Genomic DNA, 17,813 nt, shown 5'->3' with positions numbered 1-17,813 from the left:
TACGAAAGACGCAGGCATGGGCCCTCAACCACGGCTTTCGGTTTTCAGCCACCAAGACTTGCTTCGTGCAATTTCTGTTGACTTGAACAATTCACCCACAAGCAGAACTCATCGATGTGATGGTTTAGCAGGTGACTGGCACAATTGTTTCTGCAGCAGAAAATGCAATCCCTTGCTCTTTAGGGTGCTCGAGGCGTAAGTCATTCCCTTGGTGGTCACCGGAAGTCACTGAAGCAATTAAGGAACGTCGGCGAGCTTTACAGTGGCGTAAGCGGCACCCTTCCCTGGAGCACCTCATAGCCTTTAAATGGCTCCGTGCCCGTATTCACTGCCTTATCAAACAACAGGAGGAGGGGTGTTGGAAGAGATACATCTCGACCACTGGGTGCCACATCGCAACTCCCCAAGTCTGGGCAAAGATCAAATGTCCTTGTGGGTACCAGGCCCCAACAGCTGTCCTGGGTGTTACCATAAACGGCGAGTTGTGTACCAACGCAAATTCGATTCCCGAGCAATTTGCACGAGCCTCTGCGTCGGAGAATTATTCCCCCCCCCCCCCCCCCCCCTCCCGACCCCCCTCCCCCCCAGGCTTTTGCACACTCAAATGGCGGCTGGAAGGGAACGCCCTCTCATTCACTACCCGCTGAATCCTATAACGCCCCATTTACAGAGTGGGAGCTCCTCAGTGCCCTTGCACATTGCCCTGACACAGCTCCTGGGCCTGATCGCATCCACAGCCAGATGATTAAACCTCTCTCATCTGAATACAAGCGACATCTTTCGTCATCTTCAACCAGATCTGGTGTGATGGTGTCTTTCCATCGCAATGGTGGGAGAGCACCATCATTCCAGTCCTCAAACCTGGTAAAAACCTGCTTGATGTGGATAGCTATTGGCCTATCAGCCTCATCAACTTTCTTCGTAAGCTACAGGAGCATCTGGTATGGCGATGGTTGGGTTGGGTCCTGGATTCACGTGGCTTGCTGGCTCCATGTCAGGATGGCTTCCACCAGGGTCGCTCTACCACTGATAATTTTGTATCCATAGAGTCTGCTATCCGAATAGCCTTTTCCAGACAGGAGCACCTGATTGCTGTTATTTATTTATTTATTTATTTATTTATTTATTTATTTTATTTTTTTTATTTTTTTTGTTTTTACTTAACATAAAGCATATGACATGACTTGCCAATGTCATATCCTTGCTACATTGTATGGGTGTTGTCTCCGGGGACCACACTAAATTTTTATCCAAAACTTCCTGTCGCTCCGTACTTTGTGTCAAAGTTGGTGACTCCCATAGTTCCATCCATATCCAGGAGAATGGAGTCCCACAGGGCGCTGTATTGAGTGTCGCTCTATTTTTAGTGGCCATTAATGGTCTAGCAGCAGTTGTCGGGCCCTCTGTCTCACCTTCTCTGTATGCAAATGACCTCTGCATTTCATACTGCTGCTCCAGTGCTGTTGTTGCTGAGCAGCGCCTCCAGGGACCATCCACAAGGCGCACTCATGGGCTCTAGCCATGGCTTCCAGTTTTCAGCCACAAAGTTGTGTGTCGTGCACTTCTGTCTGCATCGTACCGTTCATCCGGAACCTGCACTTTACCTTAATGCCGATCCACTCACTGTAGTGGAGACATATCAATTCCTAGGACTGGTGTTCGACACTTGATTGACTTGGCTCCCTCATCTTCGTCAGCTTAAGCAGAAGAGCTGTTACCAATTAGGGTGCAGATCACCCTACGCTGCTGCAGCTCTACAGAGCCCTTGTCCCGTCCCAAATTGACTATGGAAGTGTGGTTTATGGTTCGGAAGGGCTTTCAGCATTGCATTTATTCGACCCTGTGCACCACTGTGGGGTTCAATTAGTGACAGGAGCTTTTAAGATGAGTCCAATGACCAGCGCCCTGGTGGAGGCTGGTGTCCCTCCACTGCAATTCAGACGTGCGCAACTGCTCGCCAATTACGCAGCAAACATTCATAGTTCCCCTGAGCATCCGAATTACCGTCTTCTTTTCCTGCCCATGGCAGTCCATCTCCCGCATAGGCAGTCCTGATCGGGGCTAACGATTGCAGTTCGCATGCGATCCCTTCTCTCCGAACTGGAGTCCTTCCCTTTACCACCTCTACTTGCAGTAGAGTCACATGCGCTTCCATGGTGTATGCCTCAGCCGCAGCTTTGTCTGGACCTTTTGCATGGCCGTAAGGACTCCGTTAACCTTGCTGCTCTCTGCTGTCACTTCCTCTCGATTCCTGACATGTTCCGGGGCTCTGAAGTGAAGTGGTCTACACTGACGACTCGATGGCTGATGGTCACATTCGCTTTGCATATGTTCATGGAGGACATATTGAACACCACTCATTGCCAGATGGCTGCAGTGTTTTCACTGCAGAGCTGGCGGCCCTTTCTTGTGCTCTTGAGTGCATCCGCTCATGCCTTGGTGAGTCGTTTCTCCTGTGTACTGAATCATTGAGCAGCCTACAGGCTATCAACCAGTGCTACCCTCACCACCCTCTGGTAGCATCCATCCAGGAGTCCATCTATGCCCTTGAACAGTCCCACCATTCCATGGTGTTTGTGTGGACCCCAGGACACGTCGGAATCCCTGTCAACGAAGTTACCGACATCTCCAAAGCTGGCCTGCATTCTGTCTTACACCGCAGGGTTTTTCGCCTTTGGGAGACGGAATGGCATAACAGCACGCACAGCAAACTGTGTGTCATTAAGGAGACTATGCATGTGTGGAAGTCTTCCATGCAGGCCTCTCGCAGGGAATCAGTTGTCCTCTGCCGGTTCCAAATCGGCCATACGTGGCTAACGCATGGTTACCTACTCTGTCGCGAAGACCCACCTCAGTGTTGCTTTGGCTCCCAAATGACAATCGTTCACCTCTTGCTGGACTACCCACTTTTAGCCACTCTGTGGCAGACTCTTAACTTTCCCAGCACCCTGCCTTCGGTATTAGGCAACAATGTCTCCAAAGCAGCTTTAGTTTTACATTTTATCCGTGAGAGTGGGTTTTATACTTCTATGTAGGTTTTAGTGCATATCCTTTGTCCCTCTGTGTCATCTACCCTAGTGCTTTAGAGTGGAGGTTTCAATGTGTTGCAGAGTGGCTGGCTTTCCCTTTTTATTCTCGTGGTTGGTCAGCCACTGCAATCTGCTTTCCTGTTTTACTCTCTTCTGTTTCTAGCGTGTCTCTGTTTTATTGTCCTCTTTTTGTTCCTTTTAGTGTTCGTTGCCTTCCCTTCATTCTTTTGGCTTTTCCGTTTTGTTATGTTTCGTCAATTTTGTTTTCACACTTGTGGCATTGTTTTGTTAGGAACAAGGGACTGATGGCCTTGTAGTTTTGTCCATTCTCCCTGCCTCTAAACCAACCAACAAGCAGGTCTTTACCTCGATGACCAACTATTCCCTGTGGTGGAGGCTTATCACTTTTTAGGACTGGTCTTCGATGCTCATTTGATGTGGATTCCCCATCTTTACCAGCTTAAGCAAAAGTACTGGCTGCACTGTAATGCACTTTACTGCCTGAGTAACACCAGGTGGGGCGCATATTGCACTATCCTTCTGTAGCCATACAGAGCCCTAATACAATCCCATCTTGATTATGAGAGTGTGGCATACTGTTCGGCATCATCCTCAGCATTCCAGATACTTGATCCAATATACCACTGTGGGTTTCAACTTGCAACAGGAACCTTTAGAGTTAGTCCTGTGAACAACTTACTTCTGGAGGCTGGAGTCCCTCCATTGTGGATTAAGTGCCAACAACAGCTTGTCATTTATTCTACACACATTCATTTGCTGCTCCCCTAAGCATCCAAACTACCATCTCCTCTTTCTGGACTGGAATTCCATCTCCTGCATTGGCGGTCCAGATCAGGGACTACTAATCGCAACCCAATTCCAGTTCCAGTTGTTTCCTCTACCACCTTCCTCTGGGCCCACTCACATACACCTCCGCAGTGCATCTGTCACAGCTTTGTCTCGACCTATCAGAAGGTCTGAAAGAGTTGGTTCATCCTGAGGCCCTCTGCCACTGAGTTTTCTCCATCCTTGGTGCATCCTGGGATTCAGAAGTAATCTATACTGATGAGTCAATAGTTGCTGATCTTGTAGGCTTAGTTTATACTCACGTGAAACATAACTCAATTCCATTATGCTTATCCATTACGGATATTTTAGGACATTTGACTGTTAATTGAATGTAAATGCATAAAACTGCAACCAGTATTTTTTAAATAGTTATTTATTATTCCCTGAACAGGTTTTCAAACCTTTTCAGGTGCATCTTCAGATAGTTTTCTGGAAGTTACATCACTATTTGTAGCATATTGCTGGGTGCTGCCTTGTGACAGTATGGGCACCTTTTTTCTGTTAGTATCCATCTGTCTGCTTCTATTTTAATGGCCAGTTGGTACATTACTCCGTACACTTTTACACAGTCTATCTACATTTACATGTGATAGCTATCGCAGAGTAACTGTATACAGATTGTGTAAAAGTGTGCAAAGTGATGTACCAACTGCCCATCAAAATGGAAGCAGACAGAGAGACGTTAAACAGAAATTAGCCACCCACACTGTCGCAAGCCGGCATCCAGCATTATGCTAGAAGTAGTAATGTAATTTCCAAAAAACCATCTGAAGATGAACCTGAAAATGTTCAAAAACCAATTCATGGAATAATAAATAACTATTCAAAAAATTGACTGGTTGCAGTTTCATGTATTTGCACTAAACTCCATTCCTTGCCAGGTAGCTGCAGTGTTAGATTACAGAGTTGGTAGCCATCTCTTGTGCTCAAGAGCATTTCTGTTTCTACACCAGTGAATCCTTTCTCATCTGCAGCGATTCCTTGAGCAGTTTGCAAGCTCACAATCAGTGTTACCCTCGCTATCCCTTGGTCATGGCTCTTCAGGGTTCCCTTTATATCCTTGAACAATGTGGACACTCGAGGACATACGTCTGGAACCAGATCACATTGGGACCCTAGGGAATGAACTCACTGATAGCCTGGCCAAACTTGGCTACTAGTAAGGTGACTCTAGAGATCTGTGTTCTGGAAACAGACCTCAGACTGGTATTACCCCAGCAAGTTTTAGGGATCTGGAATACGGAATGGCTCACTTGGACTTCATCAAACTAACTATGGGTGATCAAGGAGATTATGAATCTGGTCTCCGCATTGGCCATACCAGGCTGACCCATGGTTTTCTTTTGCGTGATGAGCCACCCCCACTTTGTGGTTGTGGAGCCTTCCAGTCAGTAGCCCACATTTTGGTTGAATGTCCCCTTCTTTTGGCTCTGCGTGCTAAGTACAGACTCTCCCACACTTTACCTTTGATGTTGGCTGATGATTCCCGGATGGTCTCTGGTTCTCGGTTTCCTCCAGGAATGTGGTTTTTATTCTCAGTTTTAAGGTTTTTAATATCTCTGGTGTTGGGGTAGGGCGGTGACTGTTTGGGTGACTCCCACTGTAAGCCGTGTTTGGAGTTTCCCGATTCACCTCCCTCACCGAGATCCTCTTTTCTTCCCCTTTTACTCTGTTTTTACCTTTTTTTTAAGGATTGGTTAGTCTCCTTTTCCCATACATATTCTAGCGGTTGCACCTTTTAAGTCACAGGTGGTCTTGCTTATGCTGCTTCAGCATAGCGTTGGGTTCGTTCTCTTGCCCACTTCCCTCATTTTGTTTTTTACCATTGACATCATGACTGCCCTTTTACATTTTTCCCTTTTCCCTTTTATTGTTCTGACTTTCCTGAGATGTCCCATTAGCGGAATGGACCATATTTGAAACAAGGGACTGATGACCTAGATGTTTGGTCCCTTAAACCTCAACCAACCAATTATCAACCAACCAATTATGTATCTGGAGATCCTCCATGCAAGCATCTCGCAAGGACTCTGCGTCCTTTGCTATTACCACATAGTCCATTCTTGGTAGACTCATAATCATCTCCGTCATAAGGACCCAGCCCCCAGCTGTTGTTTCCTGTTTGATGATGGTCCACATTTTGCTGAACTGTCCCAAAGAAGCCACCCATTGGTGTTCTCTTAATCTCTTTGAATCGTTACCCCTGATGTTAGGAGATGGTACCTCAATGGATGGCTTTGTTTTACGTTTTGTTTGTGTATGGGACTTCTACCACTCTCTTTAAACGAGGGGCCACTTTACCTTAACGGCCACTTTACCTTAACGGCCCATTGAGGGGTTGGCAGAACACTCTGGTGCCTCCTCTGCCCAGACTGGGCTGCAGCTGTCTGTGCTTGGTGGTCCATCCCTGCCTGCTTTTTTAGTCTTCCTCCCCACTCTTGTGTGGTCTGTTCAACTTGTTCACCTTCTATCTGTGCCCTGTCTGCTAGTCTTTTCTAGGCAATTTCTGTATGAGGTATGTCTGGTAGGTGGTGGTGGTGGTGGTGGTGGTGGTGGTGGTGGTGGTGGTGGTGGTGGTGGATGTGCCCCTCATTGCAATCTTTTGGGGGCTTTTAGCTGCTCTCTAGATGGGGCACCCTGTCTGCCTTTCATTCAATGTCTCTCTTTTGTCTTTTTTGTCCTTTATCTAGCCTTCATTGACCTTTGGTAGACCTTGGTGTCTTGCGCGGTAGGCTCTCTCTAATGTAGTCATCTAGACACCTTTGTTAGAGAAAAAAGGGACTGATAACCTAGTAGTTTGGTTCCTTTAACTAACCAACCAACCACAGTAGTACGGAAATACCCCAGACTGCAGTATTTGTTGGAAGTAGCTTTCACCTATTTAGTGCAGACTGTGAACACATTTAAGGTAGTAGGATGATCCACAAATGAGGGTAGCCATCAACATAAACAACTTTGACCGAGGGCAGATTGTAATGGCTCAGCGCCTGGGTGTGAGCAGCTGTAAAACGGTGAACCTGTATATGTGCTGCTGTTAAGTATCTGTGGAAAGTGGTTGAAACCACATGTGGAGGACAAGGTGTTGAATGTCCTCACTACATCACAGAACATGGAAGTCAGAGGCTTGCCCACTCTGTAAAGCTGGATGGACCCATTTGTGGCAGATCTGAAGACAGAATAGAATGCGTGCAGAATAATGTGGCTGGTAGGTACGCAATTGGCAGGGCATTTATGGAGTGAGTGGTAGTGAAGGGGGTTACAGGCAGGTGCTGTAGGGAAAATCTCGAAAAGTCATTTTTTGTAAATTAAGTGGAGTCCCTCCATGCCCACACTTGCATGTTGACCATTCAAAAATATGTCACCTCTGCTATGGCTAGTATTTAGAAAGAATTCTGCTAAAATAAATAAATGTCATGTGACTAGGGCCTCCTGTTAGGTATACCGTTTGCCGAGTGCAAGTCTTTTGAGCTGATGTCACTTTGGCGACTTGCATGTCGATGGGGGGGGGGATAATAATAATAATAATAATAATAATAATAATAATAATAATAATAATAATAATAATAATAATAATAATAATAATAATTATTATTATTATTATTATTATTATTATTATTATTATTATTATTATTATTATTATTATTATTATTATTATTATTAGGGCAACACAACACCCAGTCTCTGAGTGAAGAAAATTTCCGACCCGGCCAGGAATCGAACCCGAGCTGTTAGGATTGACATTCTATTGTGCTGACAACTTGGCTATTGATGGTGGACAGAATTCTGCTGAAAATGCAGCTATTTTTGCCTAGGTTGCTAACCATTTGTAACTTTCAGAGAAGTGTCACAAGTGGCGATTTTTGAATAAAACCTACAGATTTCTCTTGTTGCTAAGTTAAAATTTGCTTCTTTTGCCAAAACACAGTGGAGTTTACACAGTGTCATCTCACTAATATGTTGTGCACACACATTTGCAAAAGAGTTCTGAAACAGTGGTTTATTAAGTGAGGAACCGAGGAAAAATAAGGTAAATTGCTTATGAAAAAGCACATCCTTGGAGCAAAAGTAAACGTGTAATGTCTTCATGTACATTGTTCCAAAACCCATAGCATTACTTATTTTGATATCTATCAAGGACCCCTAAAAATTACATCCTGTCACTGAAAAATCTGTTGTTAATGGAATAATGTGGTAGATGATGAAGTCTTGCATAATAACCATATGGCACTCCGACCCCGGTAGCTGAGTGGTCAGTGCAAGAGAATGTCAATCCTACAAGCCCGGGTTTGATTCTCGTAGGGTCATAGATTTTCTCCAATCAGGGACTGGGTGTTGTGTTGTCCTAATCATCATTAATTCATCCCTATCAACGCGCAAGTCGTCGAAGTGGGGAACATTCACATGGGCTTCCATGGGACATTTGATGGTAATGGAAGGCACCACAAATGCTGTGGACTAAACGAAGATTATTGCAGACCCCTAAGTCCATTATTTCTTCATGGCTTCCCTGACAGTGATGGCATCTACAGAAGGATAACTGTTGATATCACATCTTCAGAATTGTGCTGCAGCGATTTGAGGGGGGCATGACAATGAACTTCCATTTCTGTCTTGGCCTGAATGATGCCTTCACATGATCTGAACCTGATGGAACACACCTGGTATGCTGTCAGGCACCCACGAACTAATGGCCCATAATTTATGAGAATTGGATGATATATGCATAGATATCTGGTGCCACATTCCTCTGAAAGCCTGCCAAGAACTTGTTGAATTCATGCAGTGTAGACCTGCTACTGTATAGTGTTCCAAAGGTGGAGCAACGTGCTATTAATCAGGTGTCATGTTTGGCTCATTAGACTATTTCCATGAGTCACCATTACAACGTCAGTTTTTTTTAACTTCATTACTCATTTCACAAAATGCATATGTTCATATTCAGCAATGACACTGCCTCAAAATAATCATTCATCACCTATCTGCTATTGTGTACAAAGCACACGTTTCTTTTATTTCATTTGATTTTGATTTGTTCGATATCCCATTAGTTCTGTTTCTACACACTTTCTGACAAAAAAAAGTATGATTTATGAATCCTGAAATATTGAAGAATGCTGTGTCATTAACATTCCAGTGTTCAAAACAATGGTAATTTCCTCCTTACAGATATTTTTAGTTCTAAGGGGGAGAGGAGGGATGGGGTGGGGTATTGGAGACGTGCACTATGTTGTGATCAGTGGCTGGATGAGTGTAGTGCAGTACAGTTTTCAAGATTTTGTGAGGCACCAGGACTCCTTTCCAACTCGTCCAGTGAAATAGATAGGAATTATCATGTTTAGTAATAAGCTTATTAGATGTGTATAACCATAAGTTTTTCTAATCATTTATACAGCAGAGATTGTGATTGTGCACTATTTAAGAACTGAGATGGAAAACAACATGATATTATTCAGACGACAACAACTGCTACTATTCTCTAGACTTTGTGGTTTATTGCATACAAACATTTATTGCATTTTATATGTTGTATAATATTTCCAAAAATGGCCATGTGTGGTTTATCCAGTGCTCTTCTGCTAACTACTTTCACAACAATCTCAGCCAGTGCAATGGCTGTTTTCTTTACTTTTTCACTGCTATATACTTCAGATTTTCCAGAATAGTTATAGCATTATCTCCAACAAATCACATGTGCTTAAATAAAATTACAGTTCCCATTTCACTTGTGCCAGCAAGCTCCCCTTCATTAGTCTTCGTGCTGTCCACAATTTGTCAGATATTTGACTTTGTGGATTAATGTGTGCTTTAGAAGTGATCGCTGTACTGTTCACCACCAGTCTGTGGTAATTGGACAACTATAAAACTTTGTCCTTGCTGTGTGTAGGCTCCATCCCCATAATTCGTTGATATCATGTACTTAATTCAATATGTGTGTATTTTATATCATCTAGTATAATTGCAAATGTTTGCTGAATGCATTAAGATTAGATTAGATTAATACTTGTTCCATAAATCATGAATACGACACTTTGTAATGATGTGGAACGTGTCAGGTTAATGAAAGATGTCTGTACAAGATATTACATTACACAAAATATTGCATGACACTAATGCTTAAGTTAGTTTTTTCCCTCCCTTAATTTATATCTAAAAATTCAGCCAATGAGTAGGAGGAGTTGTCATCTATAAATTCTTTTAATTTATTTTTAAATGTTGGTTGACTATCTGTCAGGCTTTTGATGCTGTTTGGTAGGTGACCAAAGACTTTTGTGGCAGCATAATTTACCCCTTTCTGTGCCAAAGTCAGATTTAACCCTGCATAGTGAAGATCATCATTTCTCCTGGTGTTATAGCTATGCACACTGCTATTACTTTTGAAATGGGCTGGATTATTAACAACATATTTCATAAGTGAATATATATACTGTGAGGTTACTGTGAGGATCTAGATCCTTAAATAGATGTCTGCAGGATGACCGTGGGTGGGCTCCAGCAATTAAGTGTCTTGGATCAGTAACAGAGTTTCTACATGGGTGCTCTAATACATGATTTTTCTGCTTTGCAATGGGAAGTCAGTCAGTTGTTAGTACATAATGTCAGGTGAGTCCTGTAGCATATGTGATTAGGCATTGCTTTTTCGCTCGATATTATGACACTGCTTCAGAAAATTGAAATTTTGCTAAGTATCTTACTAATGTTAAATTATACAAAGGTTTCAAAAATCATTTCAGGTGGATTGGATATCACAGGATCGCCATTGAAATGTTCGTTTGCTGTGGATGAAGAAAGTAAACCATTGCACGCTTGTGAAAACTGGTTGGGTGAGGAGGCTGATTATTGTCCACTAGCTCAACAAGAAGCGAGGTACATGCTTTCTTGATTGTACAGTGTATTAGTTTGTGTAGTGCAGTGTGTCTGTCGTACAGTAGCTTCAGGATGCAAGACGCATAGAAAGAAATTTAATTAGCTTCACTTGTCGTTTTTGAATTTCACACATAAATAGAGCAGGTTGGATCAATTTTACCACTGAATTGACAGGCATTACACTTTGAGAAATGACCAGAAACTGGAGGTAAAATATATTTTTGTAATTAACTTGGAAGAACCAAAATGCAACACTAAAACAAACCCAATGGTTTGCTGTATCTACAAATGGTGTTTGCCCATTATTATTCTTTATTATATTATAACTAAGTAATGTGTTAAGGGAGAAATTAGCACATTCTTAGCTGATGTGATATAGAAGCAAGTGTGTTTACAATGAAAATGAAATCTGAAAAATTGACAGTCTGGTCATTACAAAGTTATCTGCCTCATTTCATGGTGAACTAAAGTAATATACAGATTGTCAAGGATTCGGGCAGGGTGTTCAAAGTGTGAAGGGGGAAGGATGTGGAACCACAGAAGCTGAAATGCCGAGAGTCCGAGAGATTATTGCTGCTGTGTGGAAGAGAAGCATGTATTCGGTTTATTACTAGCAGTCAGCAGCTACATAGGAACTGTAACGCAGATACACACACATAACTTTGGTGCGTACCTAGGTGTTAGAGTGAAAATAAAGGCGTGTGAGCAGAATATAACATAAAAAAGAATTGTAAGGGATATTTGAAAATTAAATTTATGAACTTGGTTGTAGTAAGTATGCAGTATGCATGAGGTTAGCAATGACTACGTAATGGTGGGTGTAAAGTGTGCCACACTGTTTTGTACTACTTTGTGCTGCATGAAGGGTATGCTTGTTGGATTTGCCTGGATGCTGTCAATCCAACTATGCCTGGTCTGCCTTCAAAGTGACCCTTCTTTCGCAGCTCTGCCAATACTGCAACTGCCAGTAGTCTCTAATCATAAATGCAATCCATCTGCTGTCACTCACAGCTATGTTGTATTGTAGTCTTTAGACTGAGACAACTTTTCTACTGTATCTATTACAGAAATATTTAAGAACCCATTGTTAGTTCCAGTTTCATTAATAATGGGACAAGATGGATAAGAAAATGTGAGCTCATTGAGAAATTTCTGTAGAAATTCTGTCTTTCTAATCCTCAAAAAATATTGAATACATAGGTAACTGTATCCCAAGATTTGCTTAAAGATGGAAAGCATGTCTTGTGACAACAATGACAAAAACATAGTGCGTACAACAGAATGCATATATACAAGAAAGTAAACCAGCATTTGGAGTTTGAGGATTAACTTTCAAATTAAGAATATTTATCATGAATCGTACCAACACCGACTCAAAGGAAGGCCTCAGCGCCTGTTCGTGACGTCACGTGAGGTAGGCACGGCGAACGCCAGGTCTGTTGCAGGCAGAAACAACTGGGTGCGCTTATCACTATAAATCTCTTATTTTTGGACAAAATGTTTGGTATTGTTTTGGATTCTGCAGTTTTATTTAGATGAAAGATTTTCTTACTATCGTAAAGCTACAAATGAAGATCATAGTTCTGTTTACTGAATCCTGTCGAAACAAACATAGATCAATATTAGAAGATGATTTGCCCCATTGCAAGCTTCGGAAGTTTTACGTTCAAGTAACTGTATTTACTTCATCCATTTTGTTATCAAAACTTAACCCAACCCCCTTACAATGAATTCGCTTCTTTTATTTATTTATTTATTTTTGTCTGACGTCACTGAAAATGTGAACTAATTTACATGTGTAAATGTTCAACTGTTGCCAGTCATTAGATTAGTAATTTTCAGCGAAAGGAATTCTAAACAGGAAACAAAGTAGCTGCATACATCGAAAATACGGCTGAGCTTAAACTTTCTTTAAACACGCACATTAGAAAAGATAAACATTCCCCTCTTGCAACTGAAAGGAGAAAATTTATAGGATAAAACAATTTTATTTGATACAACAAGTATCTCTCTCTTGCCTGTTCTTCTGTCCCCCACCCCCTGCATCAACGTGTACAATCGCAAGATATCTCATTAACATTCAGTGCTCCTCACCCCATAGTCAACTAAGATAGCTAAAGAAGAGCACCAATATGTTCACAGCTTCTTGTGAAAGCAACCCAGTACAAACGTAACGTCCTCGGATTTACAAATAAGGGAAAGGAGCACGAAGTCTGTTGGTGCTGGACCATGAAGTTGTTTTTGTATGTCAATCCTTAAAACAGATGGAAATTTAAGTTCAGGAGTACTCTATTTGTTAAGAAGTGTAATGCACAATTAATTGATTGCAGAAATCTCTCAGAACAGTGTGTGTTGGTCAACTGCTGCCAATAGTTTCACATTTTCCTGTGTCGGGGAGACACCACCATTATGAGTATAATATAAATAGTCCCAGGTGCTAACACTTTGTACACATTTAAATTTTTTACATACAACTCTTTCACTAATAAGAAAGACTAGCTATGAAACCCGCTATGCATGTAACATAACACATTTTCGGATCCCTCAGTGATAAAAGGGCTGTAGAATATACACTGACTGTGCAACAAACTAAAAATTAACTGACATTGAAGTACAGCAGTATATGCTTTGCTAAGAAGTCTGATGAATTATGGATTTCACCAGTTGCACAAGTCACTCGATACAAAATGTGTTGCTCACTTACCAACTCAAGTGTCGTGTTTTCTTGTTAAGAGGAAAAACACACTACCATTGTGAATGTAATGGAAAAGAAAACAATCTTATGTGATAACACTTCAGAATGTACACAATAAGAATTAAATTTTCACATCTTGCAGTGTAATGAAGAAACTTTATAAGCCAACACAATTTTAAGACATAAAATACATATCTTTGTGTCTTCCTTCCTTCTGCCGCAATGTGTGCAGAGACAAGACCTTTCATTTCATTTACTTCCAAAGCTCCAAATACCATAGATCAACCAAAAAGCCTTCAGAAGAGCCCAATTGTGACCATAGTGTGTTGCAGAAGCAACACAGTTTACACTAACTTCCTTATAAAATGTATTAATAATGTATAAACAGCAACAGCTCTGTCGGTGTTGGACTATGAAATTTAAGCATGGCAATATATGCTTTGACAAGGGATTTAATGAATTACATACTGTACTGCTTGTGTAAGTCACTTGAACAGTATGTGTTGAAAACTTATGGTGTAGTACAGCATAAATGTCATTTTCTCATCAGGGAGGACCATAATCATTACTGTAAAACAGAAGCAGAAATTTGTTTGTCCTAGTACTTCAAATAAATTTCAACTTTTGACCTACCACTCTTTCACCAATATTTAACATAATCTTCTATCCATGTATGACATTTTCAGTGTCCTGAGTGGTAAGAGTTTAGAAAAAAACTAAATGCAATTTCCTTTTGTTTTAATAATAACACAATTACAATTACATTCATATGGGTCATTCCATGTTAAAGAGACTTTGTGACATAAAAATTAAAATGACAATATTACAAATATAACTTTAAAAATGCCAAGTTAAAAGTACATTTGTTCATTGCAAAATAATCATGAATAAGAAAAAATGAAATTTCTACCTTCACTAAGTGTTTAAAGTGCACTACTCTATGGCACACAGAGAGGTATGTTTTATGCTATTTCGAGATGAGTATTAGTTGTGTTATCTATGGCTGATTGTTCTATTGTTGCAAAAAATATTGAAGTCAACATTGTTATAGCTCATAATAATTAGTTTTGTTGAGGTAAGCTAATTGGATTTCTTTATTTTGTTAGTTTTATAATATATATGCAGCTTGTAACACCCATAACAAAAAAGATACAAAAGTTTAATTTCTGATCTAGTAAATTTGCTCTGTACAATACCTTTCTGTAAAAGTGAGGTTATGCACATGTTTTTTCAATATTATATCATTACGTGGCATTTTGAAATCTTATTTAACACTCTTAGAGCTGTTACTGGTGTTACTAATTTTTGTTTCGGGTGTTACTTAACACATGTGTAACACCTGTAACTTGAGTTGGAAGGTTTAATGCCACCTTCATCTTTAGTAGGCCTAGGCCCTATATTTAAATTATAACCAAACGGTATTATTATGAATGAAAAAAGTTTTTTTTAACTATGTCTATTACATATGATAACAGTTTTAAGCACGAAAACTAAAATTTTTATTCCTCTGCATATATTTGTTTAAGCACTACACCTAAATTATAAAAGTTAATTAGGGCATTAACATGACTCAACTGACATTCTCCTAAAAAGTTAATTAAGCCCAAAATTCTTTAGATTACATATAGTTTGTTTTCCATTCTAACTTTTCCAAGAACAACAATATTGCTAACCCAAGTTTTAAATTTTATATAGGCCCAGTAAACTGCTTATTGAGGCAAATTCTAGTCATTCATAAGAGCCTATGTTTAACAATGTCTTTTACTTTTATCTCTCTGCACAGTGTTATGTTTATACATTAATAGGCCTACATTATCAGAATTTCTAATCTCTCTTCAAATGAACTTTGCAGAGAATTATGCTTTAATTTCACAAGATGAGGTACAGAGTGCAACTAGGCGCATTCACAAGTAACTATTTGCACTTTCTGGATTTGGTTTGCAAACCATGAAGTCAGATCCTATGCAGTCATCAGTAATGACCTTTCACACAGAAAATATTCTGTGTGGACTTTTCATAAAACTGTTATAACAGAGATTAAAAAAGCGTTTCCTAAAGTTAAGAGTTCAAAAATAAATATACTTTGTCCAATCTGTTATTTTGAGAAAAACTTTGGATTGACAGTTGAGTGGAATTTTTTTGCCATTTCACATGGTAAAGGAGCCATGGATGGCATTGGAGGTGCACTGAAGAGGAGTGGTGGACAGCTGTTAGATCTAGGAAAGTTATTAACAACCCAATTGACTTTAATGACTACACTCTGAAGAATTTTTCTAAAAGTAAGGTACTATGGGTTGGTAAGATAACAGTGGAGCATAACATTCCTATTTTGGATGAAAGTTGGAAAAATTTACAAGCGATTCGTCAAAATCCAGGGCTGCCATCACTTTCAGCCTTATAACACAACTGATTTGCTGGTTCCAAAAATAGCAGTCATTAATGACAAGAGGGTCAGTATTTATTACTGAGGAGGCCAAAGTTAAAACATTACATGCAAAAAGATGCATAAACTTCTATGAAGTGTGCAGTTCTGATGATTCTGATCAGCAGACTGTTTCACTATCTGAATCACAAGACAATATTGGAAGTGCTTGTGAGTTAAGCCTAACTAATAAAATTGAAAAGTCTCATTTAAAATTTGGGTTATTTGTCTTGGTTGACATTCCAAGTGGCAAAAAGAAGCCAACCCTATCCAAAAATCAATACCGTTACTTGGGAATCTGCCAGAGGAGGATGTGAAAATACTGTTTCTGAAGTCAGTAGGAAAAAGTAAAACACTTTTTAAACTAGATGAAACTGATGTTTGTTTTGTGAAATTCAGTCAAGTACCATCTAAGATAACAACACCAGAAATCAAACAACAAGGTAACCGTTTGTACTAGGAGCTCAATTTTGAGTTGGATGTTGCTGAAAAAAATTATAAAATGAGGTTTCTAAACCTATCAATAATAAGAAAAAATTTGTCATAAAATTATTAGGCCTACAAAATGATGTAAATGTTAGGTAAGTAAGGATATCTTGGCCTAGTTGTACTGTAAAATTGTAACAAAATTTTTTATGTAATAAATAGCGTTATCCTTCAACTATGTTTTCTTAAGTACATACTTTTATTCCAAATAGACTACAATACTAATTTCCTTGTTATGCAATTGTAAGAGGTAGATTTATTCCTTCAAGAATCAAATCTGATGCATCTATGTAACACCCGTAACATTTAACGTAACACCCGTAACAGCAAAAAATGTATATATACTGAGTTATGATGTCCAAAAAAATAAATATTTATATTTCAAAATAAAATTTTGGGGCGACACCTCTTAGCAGTTGTTATACAAGAATAAAAGTTTCATCAAGTATGCAGAAATTAGAGGCCAGGTCTACTTTTGGTAACACCTGTAACACCAATTTTTTGATTGATAACCAGGAGAACAATAAAACAATTCCAGTATCAACATTTCTAACATGAAATATAATGTAAGCCTTAAAAGTTTTCTTCATCTCCCAGTACCTACTGCAACCTACATCCTTCTGAATCTACTTAGTGTACTCATCTCTCGGTCTCCCTCTATGATTTTTACCCTCCACACTGCCCTCCAATGCTAAATTTGTGATCCCTTGATGCCTCAAAACATGTCCTACCAACCGATCCCTTCTTCTGGTCAAGTTGTGCCACAAACTTCTCTTCTCCCCAATCCTATTCAATACCTCCTCATTAGTTACGTGATCTATCCACCTTATCTTCAGTATTCTTCTGTAGCACAACATTTCGAAAGCTTCTATTCTCTTCTTGTCCAAACTAGTTATCGTCCATGTTTCACTTCCATATATGGCTACACTCCAAACAAATATTTTCAGAAATGACTTCCTGACACGTAAATCTATATTCGATGTTAACAAATTTCTCTTCTTCAGAAACGCTTTCCTTGCCATTGCCAGTCTACATTTTATATCCTCTCTACTTCGACCATCATCAGTTACTTTACTTCCTAAATAGCAAAACTCCTTTACTACTTTAAGTGTCTCATTTCCTAATCTAATTCCCTCAGCATCACCCGATTTAATTGGACTACATTCCATTATCCTCATTTTGCTTTTGTTGATGTTCATCTTATATCCTCCTTTCAAGACACTGTCCATTCCGTTCAACTGCTCTTCCAAGTCCTTTGCCGTCTCTGACAGAATTACGATGTCATCGGCGAACCTCAGTTTTTACTTCGTCTCCATGAATTTTAATACCTACTCCAAATTTTTCTTTTGTTTCCTTTACTGCTTGCTCAATATACAGATTGAATAACATCGGGGAGAGGCTACAACCCTGTCTCACTCCTTTCCCAACCACTGCTTCCCTTTCATGTCCCTCGACTCTTATAACTGCC

The 17,813-nt window shown here is 40.0% G+C and overlaps 1 protein-coding gene across 1 annotated transcript in view; it reads left to right on the top strand.

Annotated features, from left to right (window-relative positions):
* LOC126278341 (uncharacterized) overlaps positions 1-17,813 on the top strand; it is a 138,102-nt gene that overhangs the window by 41,825 nt on the left and 78,464 nt on the right. Inside the window, exon 3 of the mRNA XM_049978378.1 lies at positions 10,610-10,742. Coding sequence (XP_049834335.1) covers positions 10,610-10,742 — 133 coding nt within the window. The remainder of the gene's footprint in view (positions 1-10,609; positions 10,743-17,813) is intronic.

This window comes from Schistocerca gregaria, chromosome 6 (assembly GCF_023897955.1).
Source record: "Schistocerca gregaria isolate iqSchGreg1 chromosome 6, iqSchGreg1.2, whole genome shotgun sequence".
Taxonomy (NCBI): domain Eukaryota; kingdom Metazoa; phylum Arthropoda; class Insecta; order Orthoptera; family Acrididae; genus Schistocerca; species Schistocerca gregaria.
The sequence above is the reverse complement of the archived record's forward strand: the minus strand, read 5'-3'. Positions and strand labels throughout refer to the sequence as shown.